Consider the following 24,625-nt stretch of genomic DNA (forward strand, 5'->3'; position numbering starts at 1 on the left):
GTTTCGGTTGAGTGGAGAGGGCGAAAACCAGATTGTAGTGGGTCAAGAATAGCATGTGAGGAGAGAAAATCAAGGCAGCGGCGGTGAACAGCACGCTCAAGCCTCCCTTCCGAAATCTAAAGATGTGGTAGGAACACACGCACCAAGACGGACAGGTGGCCAGACAGGGACGTTTTAATTCACAGGTGCAAACTGAGCGATTAAAAAACAAAACAAAGAGATGCAAGCTTCCCCAATCCAAAAAGGACAGTGAAAAAGAAGTAATAGTTTTTCAGTGTATACTCAAGGGAAACTATAGCCTCTATTGCCTGTTTAAATCACTTCCCACTGCATAAGTGGGGATATTCAGCAGCACTTAACCAGAGAGTGCTGCTAAACATCCCACAAACCACCCAACTAAAAAGTGGGCAGGTCAGGGAAAATCCCCCCCCCCCCCCAGCACAAAACCAGCCCCAAAACAGCACAAAATTAATATAAATATTAATAAGGCAAGTATAAATATTAAGGCATATGTAAATATTAATAAAGTGAATATGAATGTGGTTGATATGAATATTAATGAGGTCAATATGAATATTAATAAGGTAACCACAATCATCATAAACACAATAAGCAGCAATATCAGAAATTCATAATCCATCCATAAAACAAAAGGAGCAAGTTCCCACCACAAACTATTTATCTCTTTTGATCTAGGCACAGTAAAAAAAAAGATTTTACTTCTCTCCCAGGTTTCAACTTAAAACATGTTTAATGTGGGATATAAATGTTGTAAATAACTAAATAGAAACTGAATGTTGAGGACTTGATTCTCATAATATATCTGTTTTCATGGCCCTTTACCAGGAGAAAAAAAATATCTCTTCAAGATACAACACGTGCTAGGCTAGCCTGGTGTCCCTATAACCAGCCCCTCCAAATGCCATGGGAGACGTATGTTTTAGGTGGTGAGAGTCTGATATGTACAGAAGGGGAGAGGGATCTTGGGGTGATAGTATCTGAGAATCTGAAGGCAACAAAACAGTGTGACAAGGCGGTGGCTGTAGCTAGAAGGTTGGTAGGCTGTATATAGAGAGGTGTGTCCAGCAGAAGAAAGGAGGTGTTGATGCCCCTGTATAAGTCGTTGGTGAGGCCCCACCTGGAGTATTCTGTTCAGTTTTGGAGGCCATATCTTGCTAAGGATGTAAAAAGAATTGAAGCAGTGCAAAGAAAAGCTACAAAAATGGTATGGGATTTGCGTTACAAGACGTTTGAGGAGAGACTTGCTGACCTGAACATGTATACCCTGGAGGAAAGGAGAAAGAGGGGTGATATGATACAGACGTTCAAATATTTGAAAGGTATTACGATAACGGAATTCAAACATGCATGGGATAAACATACAGGAATCCTGTTCAGAAGGAATGGATCCTCAGAAGCTTAGCCGAGATTGGGTGGCAGAGCCGATGGGGGGAGGCGGGGCTAGTGCTGGGCAAGACTTCTACGGTCTGTGCCCTGAAAATGGCAGATACACAAAAAGTAGCCCATATAAGTTTATCTTGTTGGGCAGACTGGATGGACCGTGCGGGTCTTTTTCTGCCGTGATCTACTACGTTACTATGTTAATCCGCAAACAAACCTTTTCCGTAGATGAGAAGGCGGTAGAACTAGAGGACATGAAATGAAATTGAAGGGGGGCAGACTCAAGAAAAATGTCAGGAAGTATTTTTTCATGGAGAGAGTGGTGGATACTTGGAATGCCCTCCCGTAGGAGGTGGTGGAGATGAAAACAACAGGGCCGTGCCAACACGGTAAGCGGGGTAAGCACCGCAGGGGGGCACCTGCCTTCAAGGGCGCCGCTGTGGTGCTGCCCCGCCATACCGCTCCCACTGCTGCGCCTCCCACCTACCTTTAAAAAAAATGTTGTGAAGCTGAAGCCGAGTTGCAAGCAGCGCCTTGCGTCTGCCTGGCTGCTTGTAAAAGAAGAAAATTTCTTCTCCTCGTCATCGTTGGGCCTCACTGTGTCCCGCCCTCACGGAAAAAGGCTTTAAAGGGAAATCCAGAGCCCCCCTTGCTGCCCAGTGGAAAGCAGCATAATATTATAGTCTAAATATTTCTGGATTTAAAAATGGAATGGTATGTTTGTTTCCATTGTCCATTGTAAGCTTTCCTTTTGTAAGCTTACTTCCCTCTGCAGAAGGTGGGCCCAGTAGGGACAGAGAAAGTACCTGCATAGAATATGTAAACCACTGCGGTTGTGCCACAGAAATGTGGCACATCAAGTCCATAACCTAACCCGTTCCCTCTTCATGTGGATTCAGTGACAGGGTTTATTTATCTGATTCACAAAGCTTCTAATGCTCCGTGTTTTGTCCATCTTTTATTCTTAATATTCCTTCTAAGATGGGAGAGGGTTGTTGTGGGGGAAGGGATAGAAAGGGCAGACAGTGAATGGAAGGGGGAGAGAGAGAGGGCAGACAGGGGCAGATGGTGGATGGAAGGGGCAGAGATAGAGGGCAGATGTAGATGGAAGGGGCAGGGAGAGAGGGCAGACATTGGATGGGACAGCAGAGAGGGCAGACACTGGATGGCAGAGAGAGAACAAAGAGATGCTGGATGGAAGGAAGACAGTGAAAAAAAGATGAGGAAAGCAGAAACCAGAGACAACAAACTGTAAATAAAATATATATTTTTATTTATTTGCTTTAGGATAAAGTAGTTTTGTAGCTGTGTTAATAAATGTTTATAATAGAACATGTAAACAAGGTAATATTTTTATTGGACTAATTTTAATACATTTTGGTTAACTTTCGGAGAACAAAACCCCCTTCCTCAGGTCAGGAAAAGATACTGTAACAGCACTATAATGTACTGACCTGAGGAAGGATGTTTTGGCCTCTGAAAGCTAAATGTATTAGTCCAATAAAATGGTATTATTTTATTTTCTATATTTGTTTTATTTCTATTTGTTAATTTGTAAAGTGGTGATTGGTACTTGTTAGTTTTTTCAAATTTACATCTGCTGTCTTTATATTTTGCACATTATGGTATTTTGGTATTTATGGTATTTTATGCTAGACGGGGGGGGGGGGGGGGGCAACTGATAGTCTGCAGGGGGGCACCAGAGACCCTAGGCACAGCCCTAGAAAACAGTAATGGAATTAAAAAATGCGTGGGATAAATATAAAGAAATCCTGTTCAGAAGGAATGGATCCTCAGAAGCTTAGCGGAGATTGGGTGGCAGAGCCGGTGGTGGGAAGCGGGGCTAGTGGTTGGGAGGCGGGGCTAGTGCTGGGCAGACTTCTACGGTCTGTGCCCTGAAAATGGCAGATACAAATCAAGTATATTGTGGTCTTTAATTGCTGACTTAGGGAAAGTACTGTGCCCCCAGGTACAAAAAAATAAGTAAAAATATGGCAGTATTAGAGGGGAAGATAAAAGAAACAAGATGGATTAAAATCCGTGAATCAATATGTTCAAAAACAAGAAAAGGATCTTCAGTAAATGCAATTGTTGCAAAGTAATATTGTTAAAGACTTAACGAATCTAAGGAGGAAGACAGAAATACTTGAAAATTACTCTAGAAGTAATAATTTATGTTTCATAAATTTTCCTCAACAAATGGCTGTCTCCCCTCGGGAAATGTTAAAAAATTATAATAAGGAAATTTTGGGGGTTGGGGAAGAGAATATCCCCCCCTTCTCACAAGTCTATTATCTTCCCACTAAGTCTGATGAAAATCAACAAGTTCAGAATATTCAGGTGGTAGATGTCTCTACGCTATTGGAAACATCAGATACAGAACAAGCAATAGCAGCTACCTTGGTGGCCACAGTAGCATTGGCACCAGATAAAATCTGGATATTGAGAATGTTCTTCAAAAATAAAGAAAAAACTTGCAAGGGTTTAAAAATTCGAATTTACCCAGATGTCTCAAGGGACACACAGAAAAGACGTCAGCAATTCCTTCAAATGAAACCAGAAGTGCTTCAGCTGGGAGCCACGTTTTTCCTTAAATACTCATGTAAATGTTTGATCAGATACCATTCAGTCAAATATGTTTATTATGAACCCTCCCAACTTGCAGCTTTCATAATATCCAAATTAAATGCTGGAGGTTGATTTATCCAGTATTTGTTCTTGTTAAGTAGTACAGGATTTGGACACATCCGATAAAAATATATTTAGAATTTCATTGATCTCCATGGTTTAGGAATCTTGGACTCGAATTGTGGACTTGTTAGGTTACTAGAATAATTTTCTTATTTTATTTTTTTTTATTAATTCTTGAATGAATATTTCCAATATAACTGAACTTTTCTGTACAAGTGGATTATTGCTTGTTAATAATAGAAAATAATAAATAAATAAAAGAAATAGAACATGTTCCTCTATGGCATGATTTAAGTTGTTCTCCCAATACTTTCTGGCACAGATCCACTTCCAATTTAAGGATCATTTGCAAGACACTTTATTGGCATAACACTAAGCCTGACAAGCAACAAGTTTCTATACATTTGTAAAATGGGAACTACACATCAATATTTTGTGCCCACCTAAACCATACCCTTTTCACGTCCAACCCATGCCCCCTTGAAATCTCTGCATGGTGTAAATAGTGGCCTTCTAAAATCACTCTTTGCATATGTAGGTGATTTACACATTTAAAAGCCACATTTTACACATAGAGATGCTTCTAAAAGAGCCCCCTATCCCCCTAATTCTATAAATTTGTACACACAATTTATAAAATAAGGTCAGTTGCACACACACTTTAATAATTGGCTGTTAATTAGAGTTAGTCCATTATTAGTTTTACTTGTTTAATTTGGTGGACAAATGCAAGGTGATGCAGATTGGAAAGAATGATCCAAATCATAGTTTTGTGATGCTAGGATCCACCTTGGGGGTCAGCACCCAAGAAAAAGATCTAGGTGTCATTATAGATAATATGCTGAAATTTGCTGCTCAATGTGCGGCCAAAGAAGCAAACAGAATGCTAGGAATTATTAGGAAAGGGATGATAAATAAGACCGAAAATACTATAACGCCTCTGTATCGCTCCATAGTGCAACCTCACCTTGAGTATTGCGTTCAGTTCTGGTCGCCGTATCTCAAAAAAGATATAGTGGAATTAGAAAAGGTTCTGGGGTTTTTTTTACTGAAGATTAGCTCGAGTTATATGCAGCAGGGCCCATTTTATTCCTATGGGCCTTGCTGCAGATAACTCAAGCTAATCTTTAGTAAAAGACCCCCTCAAAGAACAGGAATCAAAATGATAAAGGGGATGGAAAAAGGTTAGGGCTCTTCAGCTTGGAAAAGAGATGGATGAGGGGAGATATGTTTGATGTCTACAAAATCCTGAGTGGTGTAGAACGAGTAGAGGTAAATCGATTTTTTACTCGTTCGAAAAGTACAAAGACTTGGAAACACTCAAGGAAGTTACATGGAAATACTCTTAAAACAAATAGGAGGAAATATATTTTTCACTCAATGAATAATTAAGCTCTGGAACTCTTTGCCGGAGGATGTATTAACAGTAGTTAGCGTATCTGGGTTTAAAAAAGGTTTGGACAAGTTCCTGGAGGAAAAGCCCAGAGTCTGCTATTGAGACAGACATGGGGAAGCAACTGCTTGCCCTGGGATTGGTAGCATGGAATGTTGCCATGATCTTGGTTTCTGCCAGGTACTTGTGATCCAGCTTGGCCACTGTTGGAAACAGGATACTGGGCTAGATGGACCATTGGCCTGACCCCAGTATGGCTACTCATATGCTAATTGACACCAATTAGCAGTTGCATGCACAACTGCCCTTAGTCACTGTTCTAGAAGCTGTGCACACAAATTCTATTGGGCTCAACTTCTAGGGCGATGTAGATGTGGCATGGGCATAGTGAGTCAGCAGCATGCCTAGGAGTTAAGGCACGCAGGTTATAGAATACTAGTAGTTACGCACCTAACTGCCAACAGGCGCAAGCACTAACACCAGCCTTTGACATGGCATAAGTACGTGCGCCTAAAATTGGGCACGAAACTGCAGACTTACGCTTGTATTCAATAAAGGCAGTTCCATGTGGAACTGCTGTTATAGAATTTGCACGTAGCATGCATCTCCTGATGCCTAACCTTTTGTGCTCTTTTTAAAATGTATCCCTATATGTGTAGTGCTGCTGATATTCTTACCACCCTTACATCTGGATAGTGCAGGTACAGAGCAAGGGTGGCTCCATCCAACTATATGGATTGCCAGGAACATTCAGTTACTCTCCATATAGCTAAGTGATTTAATTTAGACCAGCAAAATTGTCTTAAGTTAAACCATTTAGCTATACAGATAAATATTGCCACTATACATATAGCTGCTGGCTATATGTATAATGGTGCTAAAATATGTGAACGCTTCAAACACCATATCTGGCATTAAAAAAAAAAACACTGACACAGGATTTAGATATTGACCCAATAGTCTATATATTTGTCTTTGCCGCCCAATTTGGGAACCATGAGCTCTTGCCTATCAAATGGGCATTTGAGGAGTGGCAGAACAAGAATCTTGAATACATTAAATCCTCCCATCAGTTGAGCTTCCATGAAGCCAGGTGGTCTTTGTTCTTCACTTGATTGAACCTTATCATTTCATATCAGTTGGGATCCAAGAATGGAAAGCCTATCATAGGACCATGGGGCCACCAGAGGACTATGAGGAAGAACCTATCATCCCAGAAACTAAGATCTTGGCAGTTTTATTCACACGACTTACCAAGTTACAGCAGACTCAAGCAAATCCATCTAAGGGCATACCTGGCCTTTGTCTATTCTTTTCCAATAAGCTATGCCTGCCTGACTGTTTTATCTTAAATGCATATTAGCAAACAAGCTGGGCATCCAGAGGTCTCCAAGACATGCAATTGCTAAATAGTTCTGTTTAGTAACCAATCATTTTAAAGGATATCAAAAACTATGTTTTATCTTGTTCCATATACAGCCAGGCTAAGTCTACTCACTCCCCGAAAGCAGAGATACTTTCAGGCTTATTTTCGAAAGAGAAGGGCGCCCATCTTTCGACAGAAATCGGGAGATGAGCGTCCTTCTCCCAGGGTCGCCCAAATCGGCATAATCGAAAGCCGATTTTCGTCGTCCCCAACTGCTTTCCGTCGCAGGGACGACCAAAGTTCCCGGGGGCGTGTCGGAGGCGTAGTGAAGGCGGGTCTTGGGCATGCCTAACACATGGGCGTCCTTGACCCATAATGGAAAAAAGAAGGGCGTCCCTGACAAGCACTTGGCCAATTTTACTTGGTCCTTTTTTCTTATGACCAAGCCTCAAAAAGGTGCCTGAACTGACCAGATGACCACCGGAGGGAATCGGGGATGACCTCCCCTTACTCCCCCAATGGTCACTAACCCCCTCCCACCCTCAAAAAAACAACTTTAAAAATATTTTGTGCCTGCCTCAAATGTCATACTCAGGTCCCACGCAGCAGTATGCAGGTCCCTGGAGCAGTTTTAGTGGGTGCAGTGCACTTCAGGTAGGCGGACCCAGGCCCATCCCCCCCTACCTGTTACACTTGTGGTAAATGTGAGCCCTTCAAAACCCACCAGAAACCCACTGTACCCACATCTAGGTGCCCCCTTCACCCCTAAGGGCTATAGTACTGGTGTACAGTTGTGGGTAGTGGGTTTTGGGGGACTCAGCACACAAGGTACGGGAGCTATGCACTTGGGAGCAATTTGTGAAGTCCACTGCAGTGCCCCCTAGGGTGCCCGGTTGATGTCCTGGCATGTCAGGGGGACCAGTACACTGCGAATGCTGGCTCCTCCCACGACCAAATGGCTTGGATTTGGTCGTTTCTGAGATGGGCGTCCTCGGTTTCCATTATCGCTGAAAATCAGAAACAACCAAGTCTAAGGACGCCCATCTTTAAGGTCAACCTAAATTTCAGGATTTGGGCGTCCCCGACTGTATTATCGAAACGAAAGATGGACGCCCATCTTATTTTGATAATACGGGTTTCCCCACCCCTTCACGGGGTCATTCTGTGAGGACGTCCCCAGGAAAACTTGGGCGTCCCTTTTGATTATGCCCCTCCACGGCTTCTTCACCTTCCTTCACCCCTTGGCCTCACATTGCATGAGGGAAGGAAGAAAGCTACTGGGCCATAGCGCAGTCAGTGGATTTCCCTCCTTCAAGGACACTGGTAGAGGTGGACAAATTTTAGTAAAATGACCCATGTGTCTCTACCTAAGTTACCCACATTCTTTCAATTAGTTTTCCTTTTCATACTTCACATCTTCCATATATATGGGCTCTTTCTTCTAAGTAACTATTAATTTGAATCTATATGCAATCACTTTGTCACATTTCTATTAAAGAGCAAATAACACTTCCCTCATGTTGTATTTTACAGACCATGTCCCGGCCTGCAATGGCTAAGTCAAGAGCAGAGAAAGCCCGAGCCTCAGTCCCTGTCCCCATCCCCTCAGTAAATGTCCAGCAAATATTGGAGATTGTGCCAGGCCGCTTCACAGAGACAGACTGGATCGCTATGGTGACTTTGGAGGAAGGGGAAGAAAACGTAGGAGAGATTATGGATGATCTGGTTAGCCAAGTCATGAAGCATTGCTTTCAAGTGTATTTACAACGACAGGTGAGTTCAGAGATTTTCCAGTCCCTTCAGGGAGCTCAGGTAAAAATGATATCAAACCCTGTGACAGAAGAAATGATATTGAATCTGCTACTTACAAATGGAGAAGGTGTTACTGATGTTACTTATTGGCAAGTAATGCCTTCACATGCACCTAAAATGGATTTCTGTATCATGGGTGACATGTTAAATATTTTAAACTCAATTCTTTCCTGCACATCAAAACAAGTACATATCTATAGAAACAATTCAACTGTGTCTAAAGAGCCCTCAAGAGGCAGTGTCCTATAATTTATGATCAGACGCAAGTGTGCTATAAAGCCAACCACCTCAACATATATCAGATCCTGCAAAGTGTTCTAAACTCCTGTCTGATGATATGATAAACTAAAATGACATTGAAGTTGTGATGTCACCTCAGTAAGACCAACACACAATCCCTTCATTACAAAGCGTTATGCACAGACTTGTGTGAAAATATGCTCAAAACTTTACCATACTATAACAGTACTAATTCCCAGGACTCAACACCCTTATCTGTGAAAAGGCACCACTGTGAATATTACACCAGGCCCTAAAACATCAATATACCACTATAGTGAGAAAACAAAACAAAAAAGGACTGCTACAAGATCTCTACACAGAAACTTCATGTTAGCAGAATACTGCACCTTGGTCACACACACAAAACACAGACAAGTATGAAATAAGTAACTCCAAATCAGTAATATAGATGAAGGCAAAATACTGACCTAGAAACTTCAGTGTCAAACTCTGCATATACAGCAGTACTAGAGAAACAGAAACATAAATACATAATATATATCAGAGATGCGCATTTCGAAAAGATGATATATTCCAATTAATAAATTCAAAATAAAATACTTTTTTCTACTTTAGTTTGATTTTTCAATTGGATTTGGTCCCTATTGGGCTCATTTTCGAAAGAGAAGGACGTCCATCTTTCGACATAAATCGGAAGATGGACATCCTTCTCCCATGGACGTCCAAATCGGTATAATCAAAACCTGATTTAGGATGTCTCCAACTGCACGGATGGCCAAAGTTCAAGGGGGCATGTCGGAGGCTTAGCGAATGCGGGACTTCGACGTGCCTAACACTTGGACATCTTTGACCCATAATTGAAAAAAACAAGGACGTCCCTGTCGAACACTTGGATGTTTTCACCCAGACATGTTTTTCTTACGACTAAGGCACAAAAAGGTGCCTGAATTGACCAGATGACCGCCGGAGAGAATTGGGGATGACCTCCCATTACTCCCCCAGTGGTCACTAACCCCCTCCCTACTCCCCCCAGTGGTCACTAACCCCTCCCACCCTCAAAAAACATCTTTAAAATATGTCGTGCCAGTCTATATGCCAGCCTCAGATGTCATACTCAGGTCCGTAACAGCGCATGCAGATCCCTGGAGCAGTTTCAGTGGGTACTGCAGTGCACTTCAGACAGGCGGACCCAGGTTCATCCCCCCCTACCTGTTACATTTGTGGAGGAAACAGCAAGCCCTCCAAAATCCACCACAAACCCACTGTACCCACATGTAGGTGCCCCCCCTTCACCCATAAGGACCATGGTAGTGGTGTACAGTTGTGGGTAGTGGGTTTTGGCGGGGTTTTGGGGGGCTCAGCACACAAGGTAAGGGAGCTATGTACCTGGGAGCAATTTATGAAGTCCACTGCAGTGCCCCCTAGGGTGCCCAGTTGTTGTCCAGGCATGTCAGGGGGACCAGTGCACTAGAAATCCTGGCTCCTCCCACGTCCAAATGGTTTGCATTTGGCCGTCTTTGACATGGACGTCTTTGGTTTCGAAAATCGCCGAAAGTCCCTTTCGAAAATGCCCCTCCACGTCTTTTTTCTGATTGTCTCTGTTTCTCCTGTCTTTGCAGGGTTTTCTGTCCATTTGATATTTCTCTCCCCATGTCCACCATCCATCTTCTGCAAATGTCATTTAGCTGTGTTTGAATTTATTTAGGTGAGGTCTTTCTTGCGTTGGGAGCTCAGCAGGAACCCTTCAGAGGATAATTCACCGATCTCTTCTTCCTAAACCTCACTTATAAAGAAAATAATCAGGGAAGCAAAACTTAAACTCTCTGTATTTGTTCAGGAACTGACTCCACTCTGGTGACAATTAACCAATTCTCAATACTGTGGCCAAACTCTCTAATTGAAATAAAATAAGTTAAAGGTTTTCTCACTACAAAACCTATTTCTCACTGTTGATTCCCTATTGTAAACTGTTGCAGAAGAAGACTTTTGCACTGCATTCATGGATCTCACACAGTAACCCATTCCATATTCAAATAGTAATACAACATTCCATCTCACAGACTTCACATAAAAACATAACATTTCCCTGCACAGCTATCAGATCAATCTGGAGAATACAGCACACTCATACAAAAGCAGTGCTTAATCTGCCACCTGACAAACCTTGCACTGAACTCAGAGCACTCACAAACAACACACATTTAATAGTTTCTTTCTCCAAATAACAGACTCACCTTCAATTTCCCCTTAATCCCCCTTTAAATTCTAGCACATTTCTTTCCCTGACACCCTTATAGTTTCTCTCACTTAGTATAATTACAGAAATCACAGTCTCCCACACTCCTGTGTCTCAACTGTTTTCCCTATTCTATAAAGAGTAGAATAGGGAATAAAACCATATTTAAGAAACATCTCACACTTCACCTAACTCCATTAATAATTTCCAAACTAACTTTAAACCTTTTCCAGCCAGCAGCATCCACCAAAATCCTGGAACAGCCCCCCCAGAGCCCCAGGAAAAAAACATTTAATATATGTTACCATATATTACATTATATTCAGCATCTCCCCCCTGTGTCCCTATCTTGCCCTGTCCTTCACATAGCATAACATAACAATAAAATTTATATTCCACTATATACCTTCTGGTTCAATGCGGATCACATTAAGAGACTGAACATTTCCAGGAAATACAGTGCAATCCGCTTAAATGCAAGGGTCTGGGATCAAAGAAATACATGCAGTTAACCGGAGCGTGCACTTAACCATTGTGACACAAAGAAGCTTGACATCTGATAAACATATGTACAGTACTGTTTATTATATGTACAGTATACAGTCTCTGTTAACTGACGTTAGGCTTACTTGAAGTAATCAGTCATAGTACTCTGTACACTCTTGTGTCTGTAAGTTCCATAGACTGTCTGCCAGATGGTAAAAACTGTCATAGCACTGACATCCAGTGGCCTCCAGTTAGGCCCGCACAGGGTTGAGACTCTCCAGCGCTCTTGCAAAAGTGACAGGAGGTTGTTGAATTTCGTCAGCATGTGCCTCGCTGCTCATTTCTTCATCTGTTTCATCATCAGCCGTTGCCTGTGTGTAGGTGCATATCTGGACATCAGTGCTGTCGTCAGCTATTTGTAGATCGTAATCAACAGCTACGCAGTGATGAAACTCCTCTTCAGTAACACAGGCTGGGATGTCAATAGCCTGTTCATCTGACGCGTTTGCAACAGCTGCATCTGTTTCGACCCTCTCCACATCCCTAACAAAGCTTGCCCGCTTGTAGCAGTTCACAATGGTTGCCTGTGTAACATGATTCCAGGCTTCTTTCTGCATATGTAGGGAATCCAACAGTGATAGATTATGAGCCAATTCAACAGCACGTTTATCCTTGCCAGTCTGGTCATACATAATGCTCATAAGACGACGTAGCACAAGAGCCCGATAATGTTGTTTGAAATTGGCTATTATGCCCTGATCCATAGGTTGGATCAGAGAGGTAATGTTTGGTGGCAGGAAGACCACCTTGACGTTAGACAGCCTGACATCATCACTGTGTGCAGCACAATTATCACAAAGCAACAAAATCTGACGCTTTTGTGCCCGCATTCTAATGTCTAACTTCTTTAGCCACTGCTTCCAAATTTCCCCAGTCATCCATGAATTTGCGTTAGCCTCGTATGACACAGGAAGTCACTTAACATTCTTGAAGAGGGGCGGAACCAAGATGGTGGCATAGCAGGACGCGTCGAGAGGTAGCTCTGGGGTCCCGTTTGGCGCTAAAGTTTTTTCCGCGACGATGCCCCACACCAAACAAAAGGGGACTACGAGGTTAGCTCCCCCACCTACCTCGACGTCCTCCTCATTCCACACGGGGCTCGAGCGCTTCTTTTCGCCGCTTTCCCACGGAAATAGAGACATGGATCCCGCTGCGCGGCCCTCGGGAGAGGCGGAGACCATGCTGGGAGAGGAGGTGTCTCTCTTACCACCGGCAATGCTGAAGCCTCCGTGCCCGGCGTCATCGACGAGTCTGGTTGGGAAGCAGCAGCCTACCGGAAGTGTTTTGGCTGCTGCTCTCAGTGAGGGTCAAGAAACGTTGAGAAAGACGCTGAGAGTAGAGGCAGGAGCCTCAGGGAAAGAACTGGAGGTAAATCTTGAAATGATTTGGAAGAAGTTGAATGAAATGGATACTACTTTACATCAGACATCAGGTGAAATTAGAGACTTTAATAGTAAATTTCAAGAACTTAATTCTAAAGTGGATTTAATTAAAGTAACTGCTGAAAAAATTCAAATTGTTCAAAAGAATGTTGAGGAATTTAAAGTATCTGTGATTAAAGACAATGTCGACATTCGGAGAAAGATGGAACAGATTGAGAACTTTAATAAAAGATTAAATTTACGTTTGTTAAATTTCCCTAACCTCCTTGGGATTACTCCTTATGATATGTTTAAGAGATAGGGCTCTTATTGGCTCTCTAGAGTGAGAATTTTCTCAGTCTCCACCTGCTGGAAGGCGTGCGCAACCCATCAGTCCAATCCTGGGGGGGACTAAGGGAAAGCAAATTAGCAGGTAAGGTCTTTAAGGTAGACTTTACCTGAACTATACAATAACGAACTCTTTACATCAGACTGATAACCTTCACAGCTACTAATCAAAGTTACACAATACGCACTACTACCACTTCTCATGCCGGAAATGAACTTTATTTCTTATGTCGGAAATGAACTTTCTATAGTTGGTAATCTAACCTATTTGATAATTCACTCTATCATTCAGGAACTTCAAGACAATACCACTTTGTATTCTACTGTACCATTTATGTGCCTTAATGCAATACCACTTGTAATTCTCTATCCGGAAATGGCGATCGCCATTACGGCATAGTGTAAGCCACATTGAGCCTGCAAATTGGTGGGAAAATGTGGGATACAAATGCAACAAAATAAATAAAATAAATAAATATGTGAATGAAGTTTTACAAATTCCTTTGGAAGCTATTCCGCCTGTAAATAAATTATATTATATTCCTGTTCCTAAGGGAGAGAAAGGGAAAAAACAAGAACCTCAAGAAGTCAATCTGGATTTAAATAATATCTCAGCAATACTGGAACAGACATTGGATGAAAATACTGAAAGATCCACTTTAATTGTGTCATTTATTTTTGAACAGGACTTGAATAATATAATGAAATTTTATTTTAAGAACTTGAAAACCTGTTTTGGTGGAATCAAGGTTCAGATTTTCCCTGATGTAGCGAAATCTACCCTACAAAGAAGGAAAGCCTTCCTTGCGTTAAAATCAAAAACATCTGATATAGGGGGGACTTTCTTCTTAGCATTTCCATGATCCCCCTACAACCACATTTACATTTCACCAACAGAAAGACCCCCCTCCACAAACCTCCTTGACAGACAAAACTACACACACACAATACAACAGAAACACACCCTCAAAGCCACACACCAATCCATCCCACTTTGCCAGCACAGCACATCCCCCAACCTCCCACCCAAAAAAACAAAACAAAAAAAAAGATACACATCAACAACCTGCACACACACCCCACACTCACACACACACACACACACACACACACAAAATAACTCTGTGACACATACACACACACAAAAAAAGCCACATGCTAGCGCCTGTTTCATTGGTTTCGGAAACGGGTCTTTTTTTACTAGTTGTATGATATTTCCTTAAATGTTGCTTAATTTCCTCTTATGAATCATGGCTGTATTTCAATAACAAGTATCCTCTTGTTGTAATGTTTAAAATTAATAAACAAATTTAACATAAAGTTAAAAAAAATAACATTCTTGAAGCAACGGGGCTGTTTGCTCTTTCCAATGACGAGGGGTTCCAACTTTTCACTCCCATCCATATTGCAGCAAAGGAGGATTGTCAGTTGGTCCTTCGACGTTTTACCTCCTTTAGTTTCAGCTTGTTTGAATGCAAGTGTTCCATCAGGAATCGCTCGCCAGTAGAGACCGTTTTTGTTAGCATTGAAAATGTCACAAGGTGCAAACTCGTTCAAGATGGTAGGAAGAACTGAAACAACCCAATTTTCAGCATCAAAGTCATCAGCGTCTTGTTTTTCACCATGCTGTTTCTTGACTTTTATGTTGTTCCTCTCCTTCCATCTTTCCAGCCATCCAACAGTGGCTTTGAATTCAGTTAGTCCAAGACTTTCAGCTAGCTGATTAGCTTTCTTCATAAACAGTGGACCACTGATAGGAAACTGTCTGCTCCTGACTTGAGAAAACCACCGAAAAAGAGCATCTTCTACCTCCTCAGCTTTTCACGCCTGTTTTCGTTTCCGGTGTGGATTTGTATTGTTTTGCCAGTCTTCCAGAAGCTGGTCTTTCTGCTTCAAGATACGTGAAATTTGACTGGGATTGAGTGGGATTCTTTAGCAATAGATGCTTGACTTTGTTTGTTTTCTAGTTTTTTAAGAACGTCTATTCGTTCAGCCAGTGTTAAAGTCTTACAGTTGTGCGACGACGACTCCAGTGTACACTCTAACAACATTCTTTCGCTTATTCTGCCAGGGGCAGTAAATTTGAAATCTCATTGGTTGTCACGCGCCAATCGGCTTCCATATTCCGTGCAGAGTCTTTCCTGCAGAGGAGCGGTCTTAAACCATGCATATAAGTGAATCTTGCACTTATCAGTGGTGCGCTAAACCAATGTTTGTCCCCATAGAAATTGATGGCGCCAAAAACGAGACCGAAGTACTGCATGCAGTTAAACAGAGCATGCGCTTATCCAAAGTGCACTTAAATGGAGTGCACTGTACATAAACAATATTAAACAGACTGATTAGACCTTATAAATCATGTATGATTCAATACAAATCTGGAACTGCCTATACTTGGTCGTAGAAGATAATATACTTTGAACATATTTATCCAAGCAAGCAGCCTGATAAGAAAAGAGAGTATCAAGCAGTTTAGTCCTTTTCTTTGAATATTGCATTGATAAGAAAAATGAATAAAACCTAATGATCTAGTAATCCTAGATTTTTATAATAGAACAAAATGATGCATAAGATATGAAGGAGCAAGACCATATAAAATCTTAAAAAGGAAACAGTAAAATTTAAACCGTAATCTGGCCTTTATAGGTAGCCAGTGCAACTATCTATAATATTGAGAAACTGAATCCCCTTTGTGTCCCTATTCCTTCCCCTGTGATCAGCATTGCCCCTCTGTGTCCCTATCCTATCCCTTTTCCAGCATTGCCCCTCTATATCCCTATCTTCAGCTTTTATCTCTCTGTGGGGCCCTTTTACTAAGCCATGGTAGGCTCTATGCACATGCAGCATGCACCCAAAAGAGACTACCGCCAGGCCAGCGCACCCTCCTTGTGGTAATTTCAGATTTGGTGCATGCCTATAATGTGTGGATGAATTATTTATTTCCTCCTACACGCACCGGTTTCAGCAGTAATCAGCATTTGGTGCTTGTCAACCTGTCACCACACGTGTAGCACATGAGCCTTTACTGCTAGATCAATGGGTGGCGTTAAGAGCTCAGGCCGGTTTTGGGTGCACACTGGTTTCATTTTTACTGCAGGCCCTTTTCCCGTCCCTTTAAAAAAAAAACAACATTTTTTGTAGATGTGGTAAAAACTGACCTGGCATGTGCCCAACACACGCATCTATACTACCACAAGCCACTTTTTACCGCGGTTTAGTAAAAAGGGCCCTTATATCTTTATTTCTCTGTTTTCCAGCATTGCTCCTCTGTGTCCCACTGTCCCTATTACCTCCTCATCCAGCATTGCTTTTCTGTCTCTCTGTCCCTATACCTCCCTGCCTAGCATATTTTCTCTTTGCACCTGTCCCTCCCATAAGAACATAAGAAAAGCCATACTGGGTCAGACCAATGTGTCACGCTTCACACAAAACACTGGATAGTGAGCCCTTGGGCTATTGCTGAGGGCGGCAGGAGGAACACCCACCGGAACAGAAGCCACAGCAGGGAGCAGGAAGATAGTCCACGAACCCAGCAGAACCGGGGCCAGGCAAACAAAGTCAAGGTCCAGTTCCAGGCATGGGTTCCAAGGCAGGCAACAAACAAAGTCAAAGTCCAGGTCCAGGCAAAGGTTCAAAGGCAGGCGGCAAGCAAAGTCAAAGTCCAGGTCCAGGCAAAGGTTCAAAGGCAGGCGGCAAACAAAGTCAAAGTCCAGGTCCAGGCAAAGGTTCAAAGGCAGAAACTGAAAGTAGCAGGGAAAGCACAGCAACAAACAACCGCAGAAGACACACCTCTGAGGACCTCTGTTGCAAGGCAAACTAGAAACACTTCCAGGTGGTTAATAAAGGCCAACAGCCAGGGAGTTCACCAGGTACGGAAACAGCTGAGTTCCAAAAAGTCTCGAGACCAACTGGCAGGCTAGAAAATCCGGACCGGACCGGCATGACTTCTGGAACCGGGAAAACAATCAACAGATAGTCCATTGCGACCACCAGGTCTGACCACCAGGGGGCGAGATGAATGAGAGCATGATACCGGGGCAGAGTCATAACACAATGGTCCATCTAGCCCAGTATCCTGTCTCCAACAGTGGCCAAGCCAGGTCACAAGTACCTGGCAGAAATCCAAATAGTGGCAACATTCAATGCTACCAATCCCAGGGCAAGCAGTAGCTTCCCCATGTCTGTCTCAATAGCAGACTGGACTTTTCCTCCAGAAACTTGTCCAGTCCTTTTTTTAACGCAGATACGCTAACCGCTGTTACTGTATCCTCTGGCAAAGAGTTCCAGAGCTTAACTATTCGTTGAGTGAAAAAATATTTCCTCCTATCTGTTTTAAAAGTATTTCCATATAACTTCCTGTGTCCTCTAGTCTTTGTACTTTTGGAACGAGTAGAAAATTGATCCACGTCTACTCGTTCTACACCACTCAGGATTTTGTAGACCTCAGTCATATTTCCCCTCATTTGTATCTTTTCCAAGCTGAAGATTCCTCTTTAACCTTTCCTCATATGAAAGGAGTTCCATCCCTTTATCATTTTGGTCGCTCTTCTTTGAACCTTTTCTAATTCCGCTATATCATTTTTGAGATACGGGGACCAGAACTGAATGCAATACTCAAGGTTAGGTCACACCATGGAGCGATACAGAGGCATTAGAGTATTTTCAGTCTTATTTACCGTCCCTTTCCTAATAATTCCTAGCATCCTGTTTGCTTTTTTGACCGCCAACACACTAAGCAGAAGATTTCAGCTTATTCTCTGCAACGACATCTAGATCTTTTTCTTGGGTGCTGACCCTCAAGGTTGACCCTAGCATCAGGTAACTGTGATTAGGATTATTCTTTCCAAAGTGCATCACCTTGCATTTGTCCACATTAAATTTAATCTGCCATTTGGATACCCTTTCAATTTCCTAAGGAAGGTCTTCCTGCAATTTTTCACAGTCTGCACAATCCTCCCACAGAAGTACGCTTATGATCAAAGCATGCATACATTTGGATTCTATTAGCTTTGGTCATAGGGACATTATTGCCCCACACTGTTCTGGCGCTTATTTTAGAGCGCTGTTCGGAACAGCACGGGATTTTTGATCACCTCCTGGTCCTGTGTGCCAGCCCACCTGCTAAATCTCACAGAGTAAATGGTTGCCTTGGGGAGCTGAGTTAGCACCGACTGTAGTGCCTTCTGCAAAAATGGAAATTGGCACTTCATTTGATGGCAACAGCTTTGGCACAATGCCCCTTCCTTTATTAGTGGTGACACCAGCACAACGTCCCTCTTTGTCTTTTTTTTACTAAACATCCCCTTTTTCTCCTCCATTCTCTTTCCAGTATTATTATCTTCCCACTTCCCTCTTTCCCTAGCCCATATGATGTGGAAGGATATGGGGATGTCACACCACTACAGCAGAACTTCATTATTCATGGTGACCTGTACAGCCACACAGGTCACACACCCACAAAAACTAGCCTGAGCTTAGTGAGAATTTGAGCATCAGAGCTGTTCTGAGAGAGAGAATGGAAAGAAACACATATTCCAGAAAACTGAAAAACAGCCAAACACAATCCAAAGGGTTGTGTGGAATGAATGTAAAGAAATGAGGAAAGTGGGAAATACCCTCAGAAACCAAGGCTTCTGCCAAGGTCTAATCAACAAGACACTATTGTCTATAAAAGACTTTGTGCCCGTGATCAAGTTTCTTTCATGGGGTAAATATTCCCTACTCCACTCATTCAAAAATGCCCATATAGGAGCATCATGCAAAAGTGCCCATAATAGAGCACAAATGTTTTATACAAAAAAGCCCATAGTAGAGCACAAATGTTAAAGATAACTGAGTTACAAAAACTGTTCAAGCTACAGCATGGCATGCATCAACTTAGCTCAATAAATGCTGGCTTGACAACCCCACAGTTCAACTGTTGATTTTCAACGGGGCCCGATTCGTTTCACCCATAGCAGGGCTTCATCAGGAACCACTCACAGGGGTATCGGTCTATAGACAAAACAAATGCCAGACTCAGATTATCATACTCTTCTAATACAAACACATAACTTCTGAAAACACTTACAAAACAATTCAAAAGCACAAAACCCACCCAACACTGGAGCACTTACCTCAAGCTGACTGTCAGTATGATGCTCCTATATGGGCATTTTTGAATGAGTGGAGTAGGGAATATTTACCCCATGAAAGAAACTTGATCACGGGCACAAAGTCTTTTATAGACAATAGTGTCTTGTTGATTAGACCTTGGCAGAAGCCTTGGTTTCTGAGGGTATTTCTCACTTTCCTCATTTCTTTACATTTATTCCACACAACCCTTTGGATTGTGTTAGGCTGTTTTTCAGTTTTCTGGAGTATTAGATTACCTGTTTAGGATTAACAGCCCATACTGTTTTTTTCATCATAAGAAAGAAACACATATACCATAGTTTGAGGGCAGTGAACCCCTTACCTCCTTCCAAATTCCACTCATCTCTCTTCTAACCTCTTTCTGCTGCTGCCATGCTATTTCTTTGGGACATTACAGCACGAGTCCACTTAGTCCAACACCACTGTCTCCCTTAAGATGTAATGAGGGAATGACTGTTTTATTTTTGTGAAAAAAGGGAGATGGTGTTTTATTACCTTTTGAATTTGAGATTCAGTCATAGGTCTCTGCATTTCAGAGCTGCCAAAGAGAAGCAATTTTAACAATATTTTCAAACCATGGCATCGAATACTGGAACAATTCTCTCCTGCTCTCCCATGTCCTTTTAGTAAATTAAACATATTAATTCTGGTGAATACAGGGTTGGAGGAGAAGAGCAAAATACAGCTATTGCCTGCCCTTGATCCAGCCCAGCTTATACAGAACTCTTTACTGAATACTTAAACAATTTTACAACCTTTGTGTCTATAGTTTAACTTCAGTCTTCTGTCTCTACTTGTTCTTGGTTTTCTTTCTATCCTCACGTTCCTTATAAGGATTCTCTTCCAGTCTTCCTCCCATGCCATCATAATTACTCTTTCCTTCATGTATATTTGTCTCTCCATAGTTTCTCTCTACAACATCTCTCATCTCACTTTCTTCTAGTCTTATTCCCTCCTCCACTTCTTTTCTCATCTTCATGTCTGTTCTTAGCCACTGTTTTCCCAGTCCCACATAGCCACTCTCTGTCTCTTTCAACTCCTCTTCTATTTGCAGCTTGTGTCCCCCTCCTTCTTTTCTTCGTCTCTCCTGACTCCTTCTGATAGCAACCTTTTTCCATACAGCCCATGCTTTGTCCCCGAGCTCCTCTCAACCTCATACTCTGTCTCTACTCCTCTCCCACATCTCCAATATCACTCCTTGTCTCTATCATCTAGCCTCTCTTCCCTTTACAGCTACTTTTTCTATCTTCCAATATTTCTCTCTCCTAGCCAGTAAACCCTTTAAATTCCTTCGCCCCTTCTTTGTCCCATTTGTTCCTCCCCCAGAGGACTGGAGGAGGCAGCGCAGGTGTCACCCAGTGTGGGAAAATAGCACAGAGGTGAGTGGGGACTCAAGGGGCACAGTGGCAACCGTGATAGTACTTTCGGTAAGGGCCCTAAAATGACTGACTGGGTTAGGAACTGATTGAGTGGAAGGCGACAGAGAGTAATGGTAAATAAAGCTCATTCTGATCAAAGGGATTTTACCAGTGGTGTGCCGCAAGGTTTGGTTCTTTGGCCAGTTCTTTTTAACATTTTTGTAAGTGATATTTCTGGATGCACTGCATGTCTTGCTTGTATTTCTGTTCTTCCCTTGCACACCCTTTTTATGACCATTTCCATTGACTGCATTTGACTTGACTTCTAGTATTACTGTGAACTACTATTCATTACTCTGGCTATTTTTTTGTTTTCCAGCGGATTCCATACACTATCAGTCAGGCCAAAGATGCCACAATCCAGATTATTGAGTGGCGTTTTCTGGTTCGGGACACAGGAGAGGCTTGTGTAGCCAAGGATGATTCCTGGCAGGAAGAGAGGGAGCCTATGTCAGCTATCACAGATTCGTGGGCACAGGGGACAGTACCCGTCATCCATTCAAGCTTTATTCCTCATATGGAAGATGAACAGGTACACTTCAAACATATTTTATTTCAATGTCCTGTAATATCAGCTGTTTATCTTTTTTCGCTCAACCTTACAATTCAAGACATAAGTTTGTTTCTCTCTGTCTCTCATTAGCCAGTAGGTTGAAAATGATGTGCCTTGAAGACATTTTATAGGCTTGTTTTCAGCATTTTCATTTTTATTTTGTTTTATAATATTTGTAACCTTTCTATTTGTAACAGTTCTAAGTAGCTACTAAAGAAAAATTCATAATAAAATTAACAGAATATGATACAAAAATGTAAAACAAAGCAGGAATTATGGTCTATAGTTTATTTATATTCAGCTTGTATCTGAAGCAGAGTACAAAAAACATATATAATCATAAAAATACATAAAACATTAAACAATCGACTCAACACTAAAAGAGCGCAATATAAAATAATCCCAAGTAGGGAGCATTACATTACATTAGGTCTTGTATTCCATAATATCCTCCACAGTTCCATGTGGAACTCAACAAAAGAAGAAAACCAGAACAAACATCTGGGAATTTACAGAAATAAAATCACTCACTAAGCCATAAATCAACCCACATATTTTTTTTAATTATGGTTTATTGATGGCAAGTTGTACAATAAACAATAGTGCTAATACAATAAATCAAGGATTCTCACAATCAGTATTCTAAACACAGGTCTATACTTCAAAGATACAAAGTGCCACCATTACTTTTCTTTTCTCCCCCCCCCCCCCCAAGTTCCCTCCCACCCACCCTCATCCCCTCTTCTCCCCTCCCGCCTGGTTCAATTAAGTAAGACGTATCTATTGCCTAGTCAGCCATTGAGTACCCTATTGCGAGCAAGTGGTGTCAAGGTGTCGCAAAAAGGGGACCAACACTGCAGATATCTATCCCCCTTACGTGAGGAAAGGTCTGGGACCATCCTACGCTCCATAGTGCTTAGATTAATCATACATGACCTCCAAAGTTGGATAGAGGGGTTGTCTGATTGCAACCATGTCTTAAAAATCATTTTTTCCCCATCATTACTGCACGCCTTAGAAAATCTTTCAGGCCTGCTCTGGGCAGACCCGGCATCTGAAATGTGGAACGCCCTACCAACGGACCTGAAAACGAATAACGGAATATCGAACTTCTGTAAATCTCTGAAGATGTATCTCTTCAACAAGGCTTACAAAGAGATCCCATTGCCTAACAATACCACCTCAACAAACTACCCTGTTCTGACAGTCATCCTTCGATAACTATCTGCTTAGATTTCTTTTCCTATCTTTATTCTTTTTGCATTACCAATTGTATTTGATATCCTGGAATAGCGTCGCCATAACAGGTCTCTGTAAGCCACATTGAGCCGGCAAATAGGTGGGATAATGTGGGATACAAATGCAATAAATAAATAAATACATCAAACAGCATTGCAGGAGCATACCTCCACGAGACATTCCACATCCGAGAGACATGAAAGCAAACCAGGGACCAGAAGGCTAACACTGGGAGACAAGGCCAAAACGTATGCCCCAAGTGGGCACCCACCCCAGAGCACTTCCGACAGTCGTCACTGGGCCAGATGGTAGCTCGAAATGCTCTGTGTGGGGATATATAAAGGCGCATAACAAATTTGTATTGCATTTCCCGCACATCCGCGCTCCCGAAAACTGTATAGCTTCTCAGTAGACATATTTGTAAATGTGTATCTCGGACGTGGCATCCCAATTCTAACGACCATCTCTGAGCCAGAGACCCATACGCTACCTTCGGTGCATCCTCTCTTAGTTTAGTGTGATAATATTTAAGGGGTACTGCCAATTGTGCCTCCAGATCATAAATATCTACAAGCTTTTCCCATACCCCCGATGTGAGAGAGTTCCTTGGCAGTGACCCTATATAATGTCTCAACTGAAAATAAGTCAGGAAATCCTGCACGGGGAGGCCTGCACTGACCTGCAAATCTGCTGAAGACCTCAGAGTGCCCTCCTCGGTTAATACTTAAAATAGGAAGATAGTCCCTTTGGCTCTCAGTGGCTCGAAAGCAGCCGAGGAGCTCCCCACCGGAAAATCAGCATTTCCAGAGAGTGGCAGAAGTGGGGAGGAGTGCTGATTGACCTTATAGTATTTGCAGACCCACCTTCATGTCTTCCTCAAAGAGGAGAAAAGGAATGTCAGGTGTGCTGGTGTATGTGCTTGGCCCGGTTTCGCATGCAACCAATAACTAAAATGTACATCTCCCAGCAACAAGCACTCCGCCCCCAAACCGCCCCTGCTTCTGTGAAGATATGTTTGTGCCATTGATACCCGTGCCCAGCGGCCATTCCAAAGAAACTGTCTTAGCAGGCGATACAAGCTCAAATCGTCTTTATGTGTAAGAAAAAGGGACAATACCTGAACTACATATTTCCATCTAGGCACTATTATTATATTATATAATGCGACTCTACCCTAAAGAGATAGAGGGAGATGTTGCCACATCGACAATGTAGTCTTTGTGGAGGTCCACAGTGGACTGATGTTGATTCTATATGTCTGATTTAGTTTAACTGGAATATAAACCCCTAGATATTTAATATGGTCGGTCTCCCACCTAATAGGGAACTCTCCCTCCCACTGGCTGCGAATGGAGGGTTGAGTGGGCAATGCCACGGATTTGTGCAAATTAAGATTAAAGCCCGAATAGTAGCCAAACTCCTTCACCACCTCAAGCAGATCTGGTAGTGAATGTTGTGGGTTTGTGAATGTGAGGAGGATATCATCTGCGTAGGCCAGTGCCTTGACCAAGAGCCCCGGCATGGTCACTCCCGAGATCCCGGGATTTTTCATTAAAGTGCGCAAAAAAGGCTAAAGGTACAACAGAAACAATAGTGGGGATAGGGGACAGCCTTGTCTAGTGCCTCTACCGATTTAAAAAGCCTCTGAATACAGCCCATTCACTGTTATACGGGCTGTCGGCTCTGTGTACAAGGAGGCAATCGCCTGGAGAAACCATCCCCACAAGCCAACATATCTTAACACCTCAAAAAGATAGTTCTATTGTACCTGATCGAAGGCTTTCTCTGCGTCCAGGCTCATTAAAAGAAAGGTATGCTAAGTGCCTGACTATGGGCCATTGCGAGTAGGGCTCTATGTACATTCAGTCCCGGGTACCTACCTG

General features: G+C 42.4%; 1 protein-coding gene across 1 annotated transcript in view; it reads left to right on the plus strand.

Annotated features, from left to right (window-relative positions):
• The window catches only part of C2H2orf81 (chromosome 2 C2orf81 homolog), an 82,827-nt gene that overhangs the window by 1,752 nt on the left and 56,450 nt on the right, over nucleotides 1-24,625 (plus strand). Inside the window, exons 2-3 of the mRNA XM_030190915.1 lie at nucleotides 8,385-8,624; nucleotides 21,270-21,482. Coding sequence (XP_030046775.1) covers nucleotides 8,388-8,624; nucleotides 21,270-21,482 — 450 coding nt within the window. The 5' untranslated portion in view covers nucleotides 8,385-8,387. The remainder of the gene's footprint in view (nucleotides 1-8,384; nucleotides 8,625-21,269; nucleotides 21,483-24,625) is intronic.

The sequence above is a fragment of the Microcaecilia unicolor genome, chromosome 2, assembly GCF_901765095.1.
Source record: "Microcaecilia unicolor chromosome 2, aMicUni1.1, whole genome shotgun sequence".
NCBI classification, from domain to species: domain Eukaryota; kingdom Metazoa; phylum Chordata; class Amphibia; order Gymnophiona; family Siphonopidae; genus Microcaecilia; species Microcaecilia unicolor.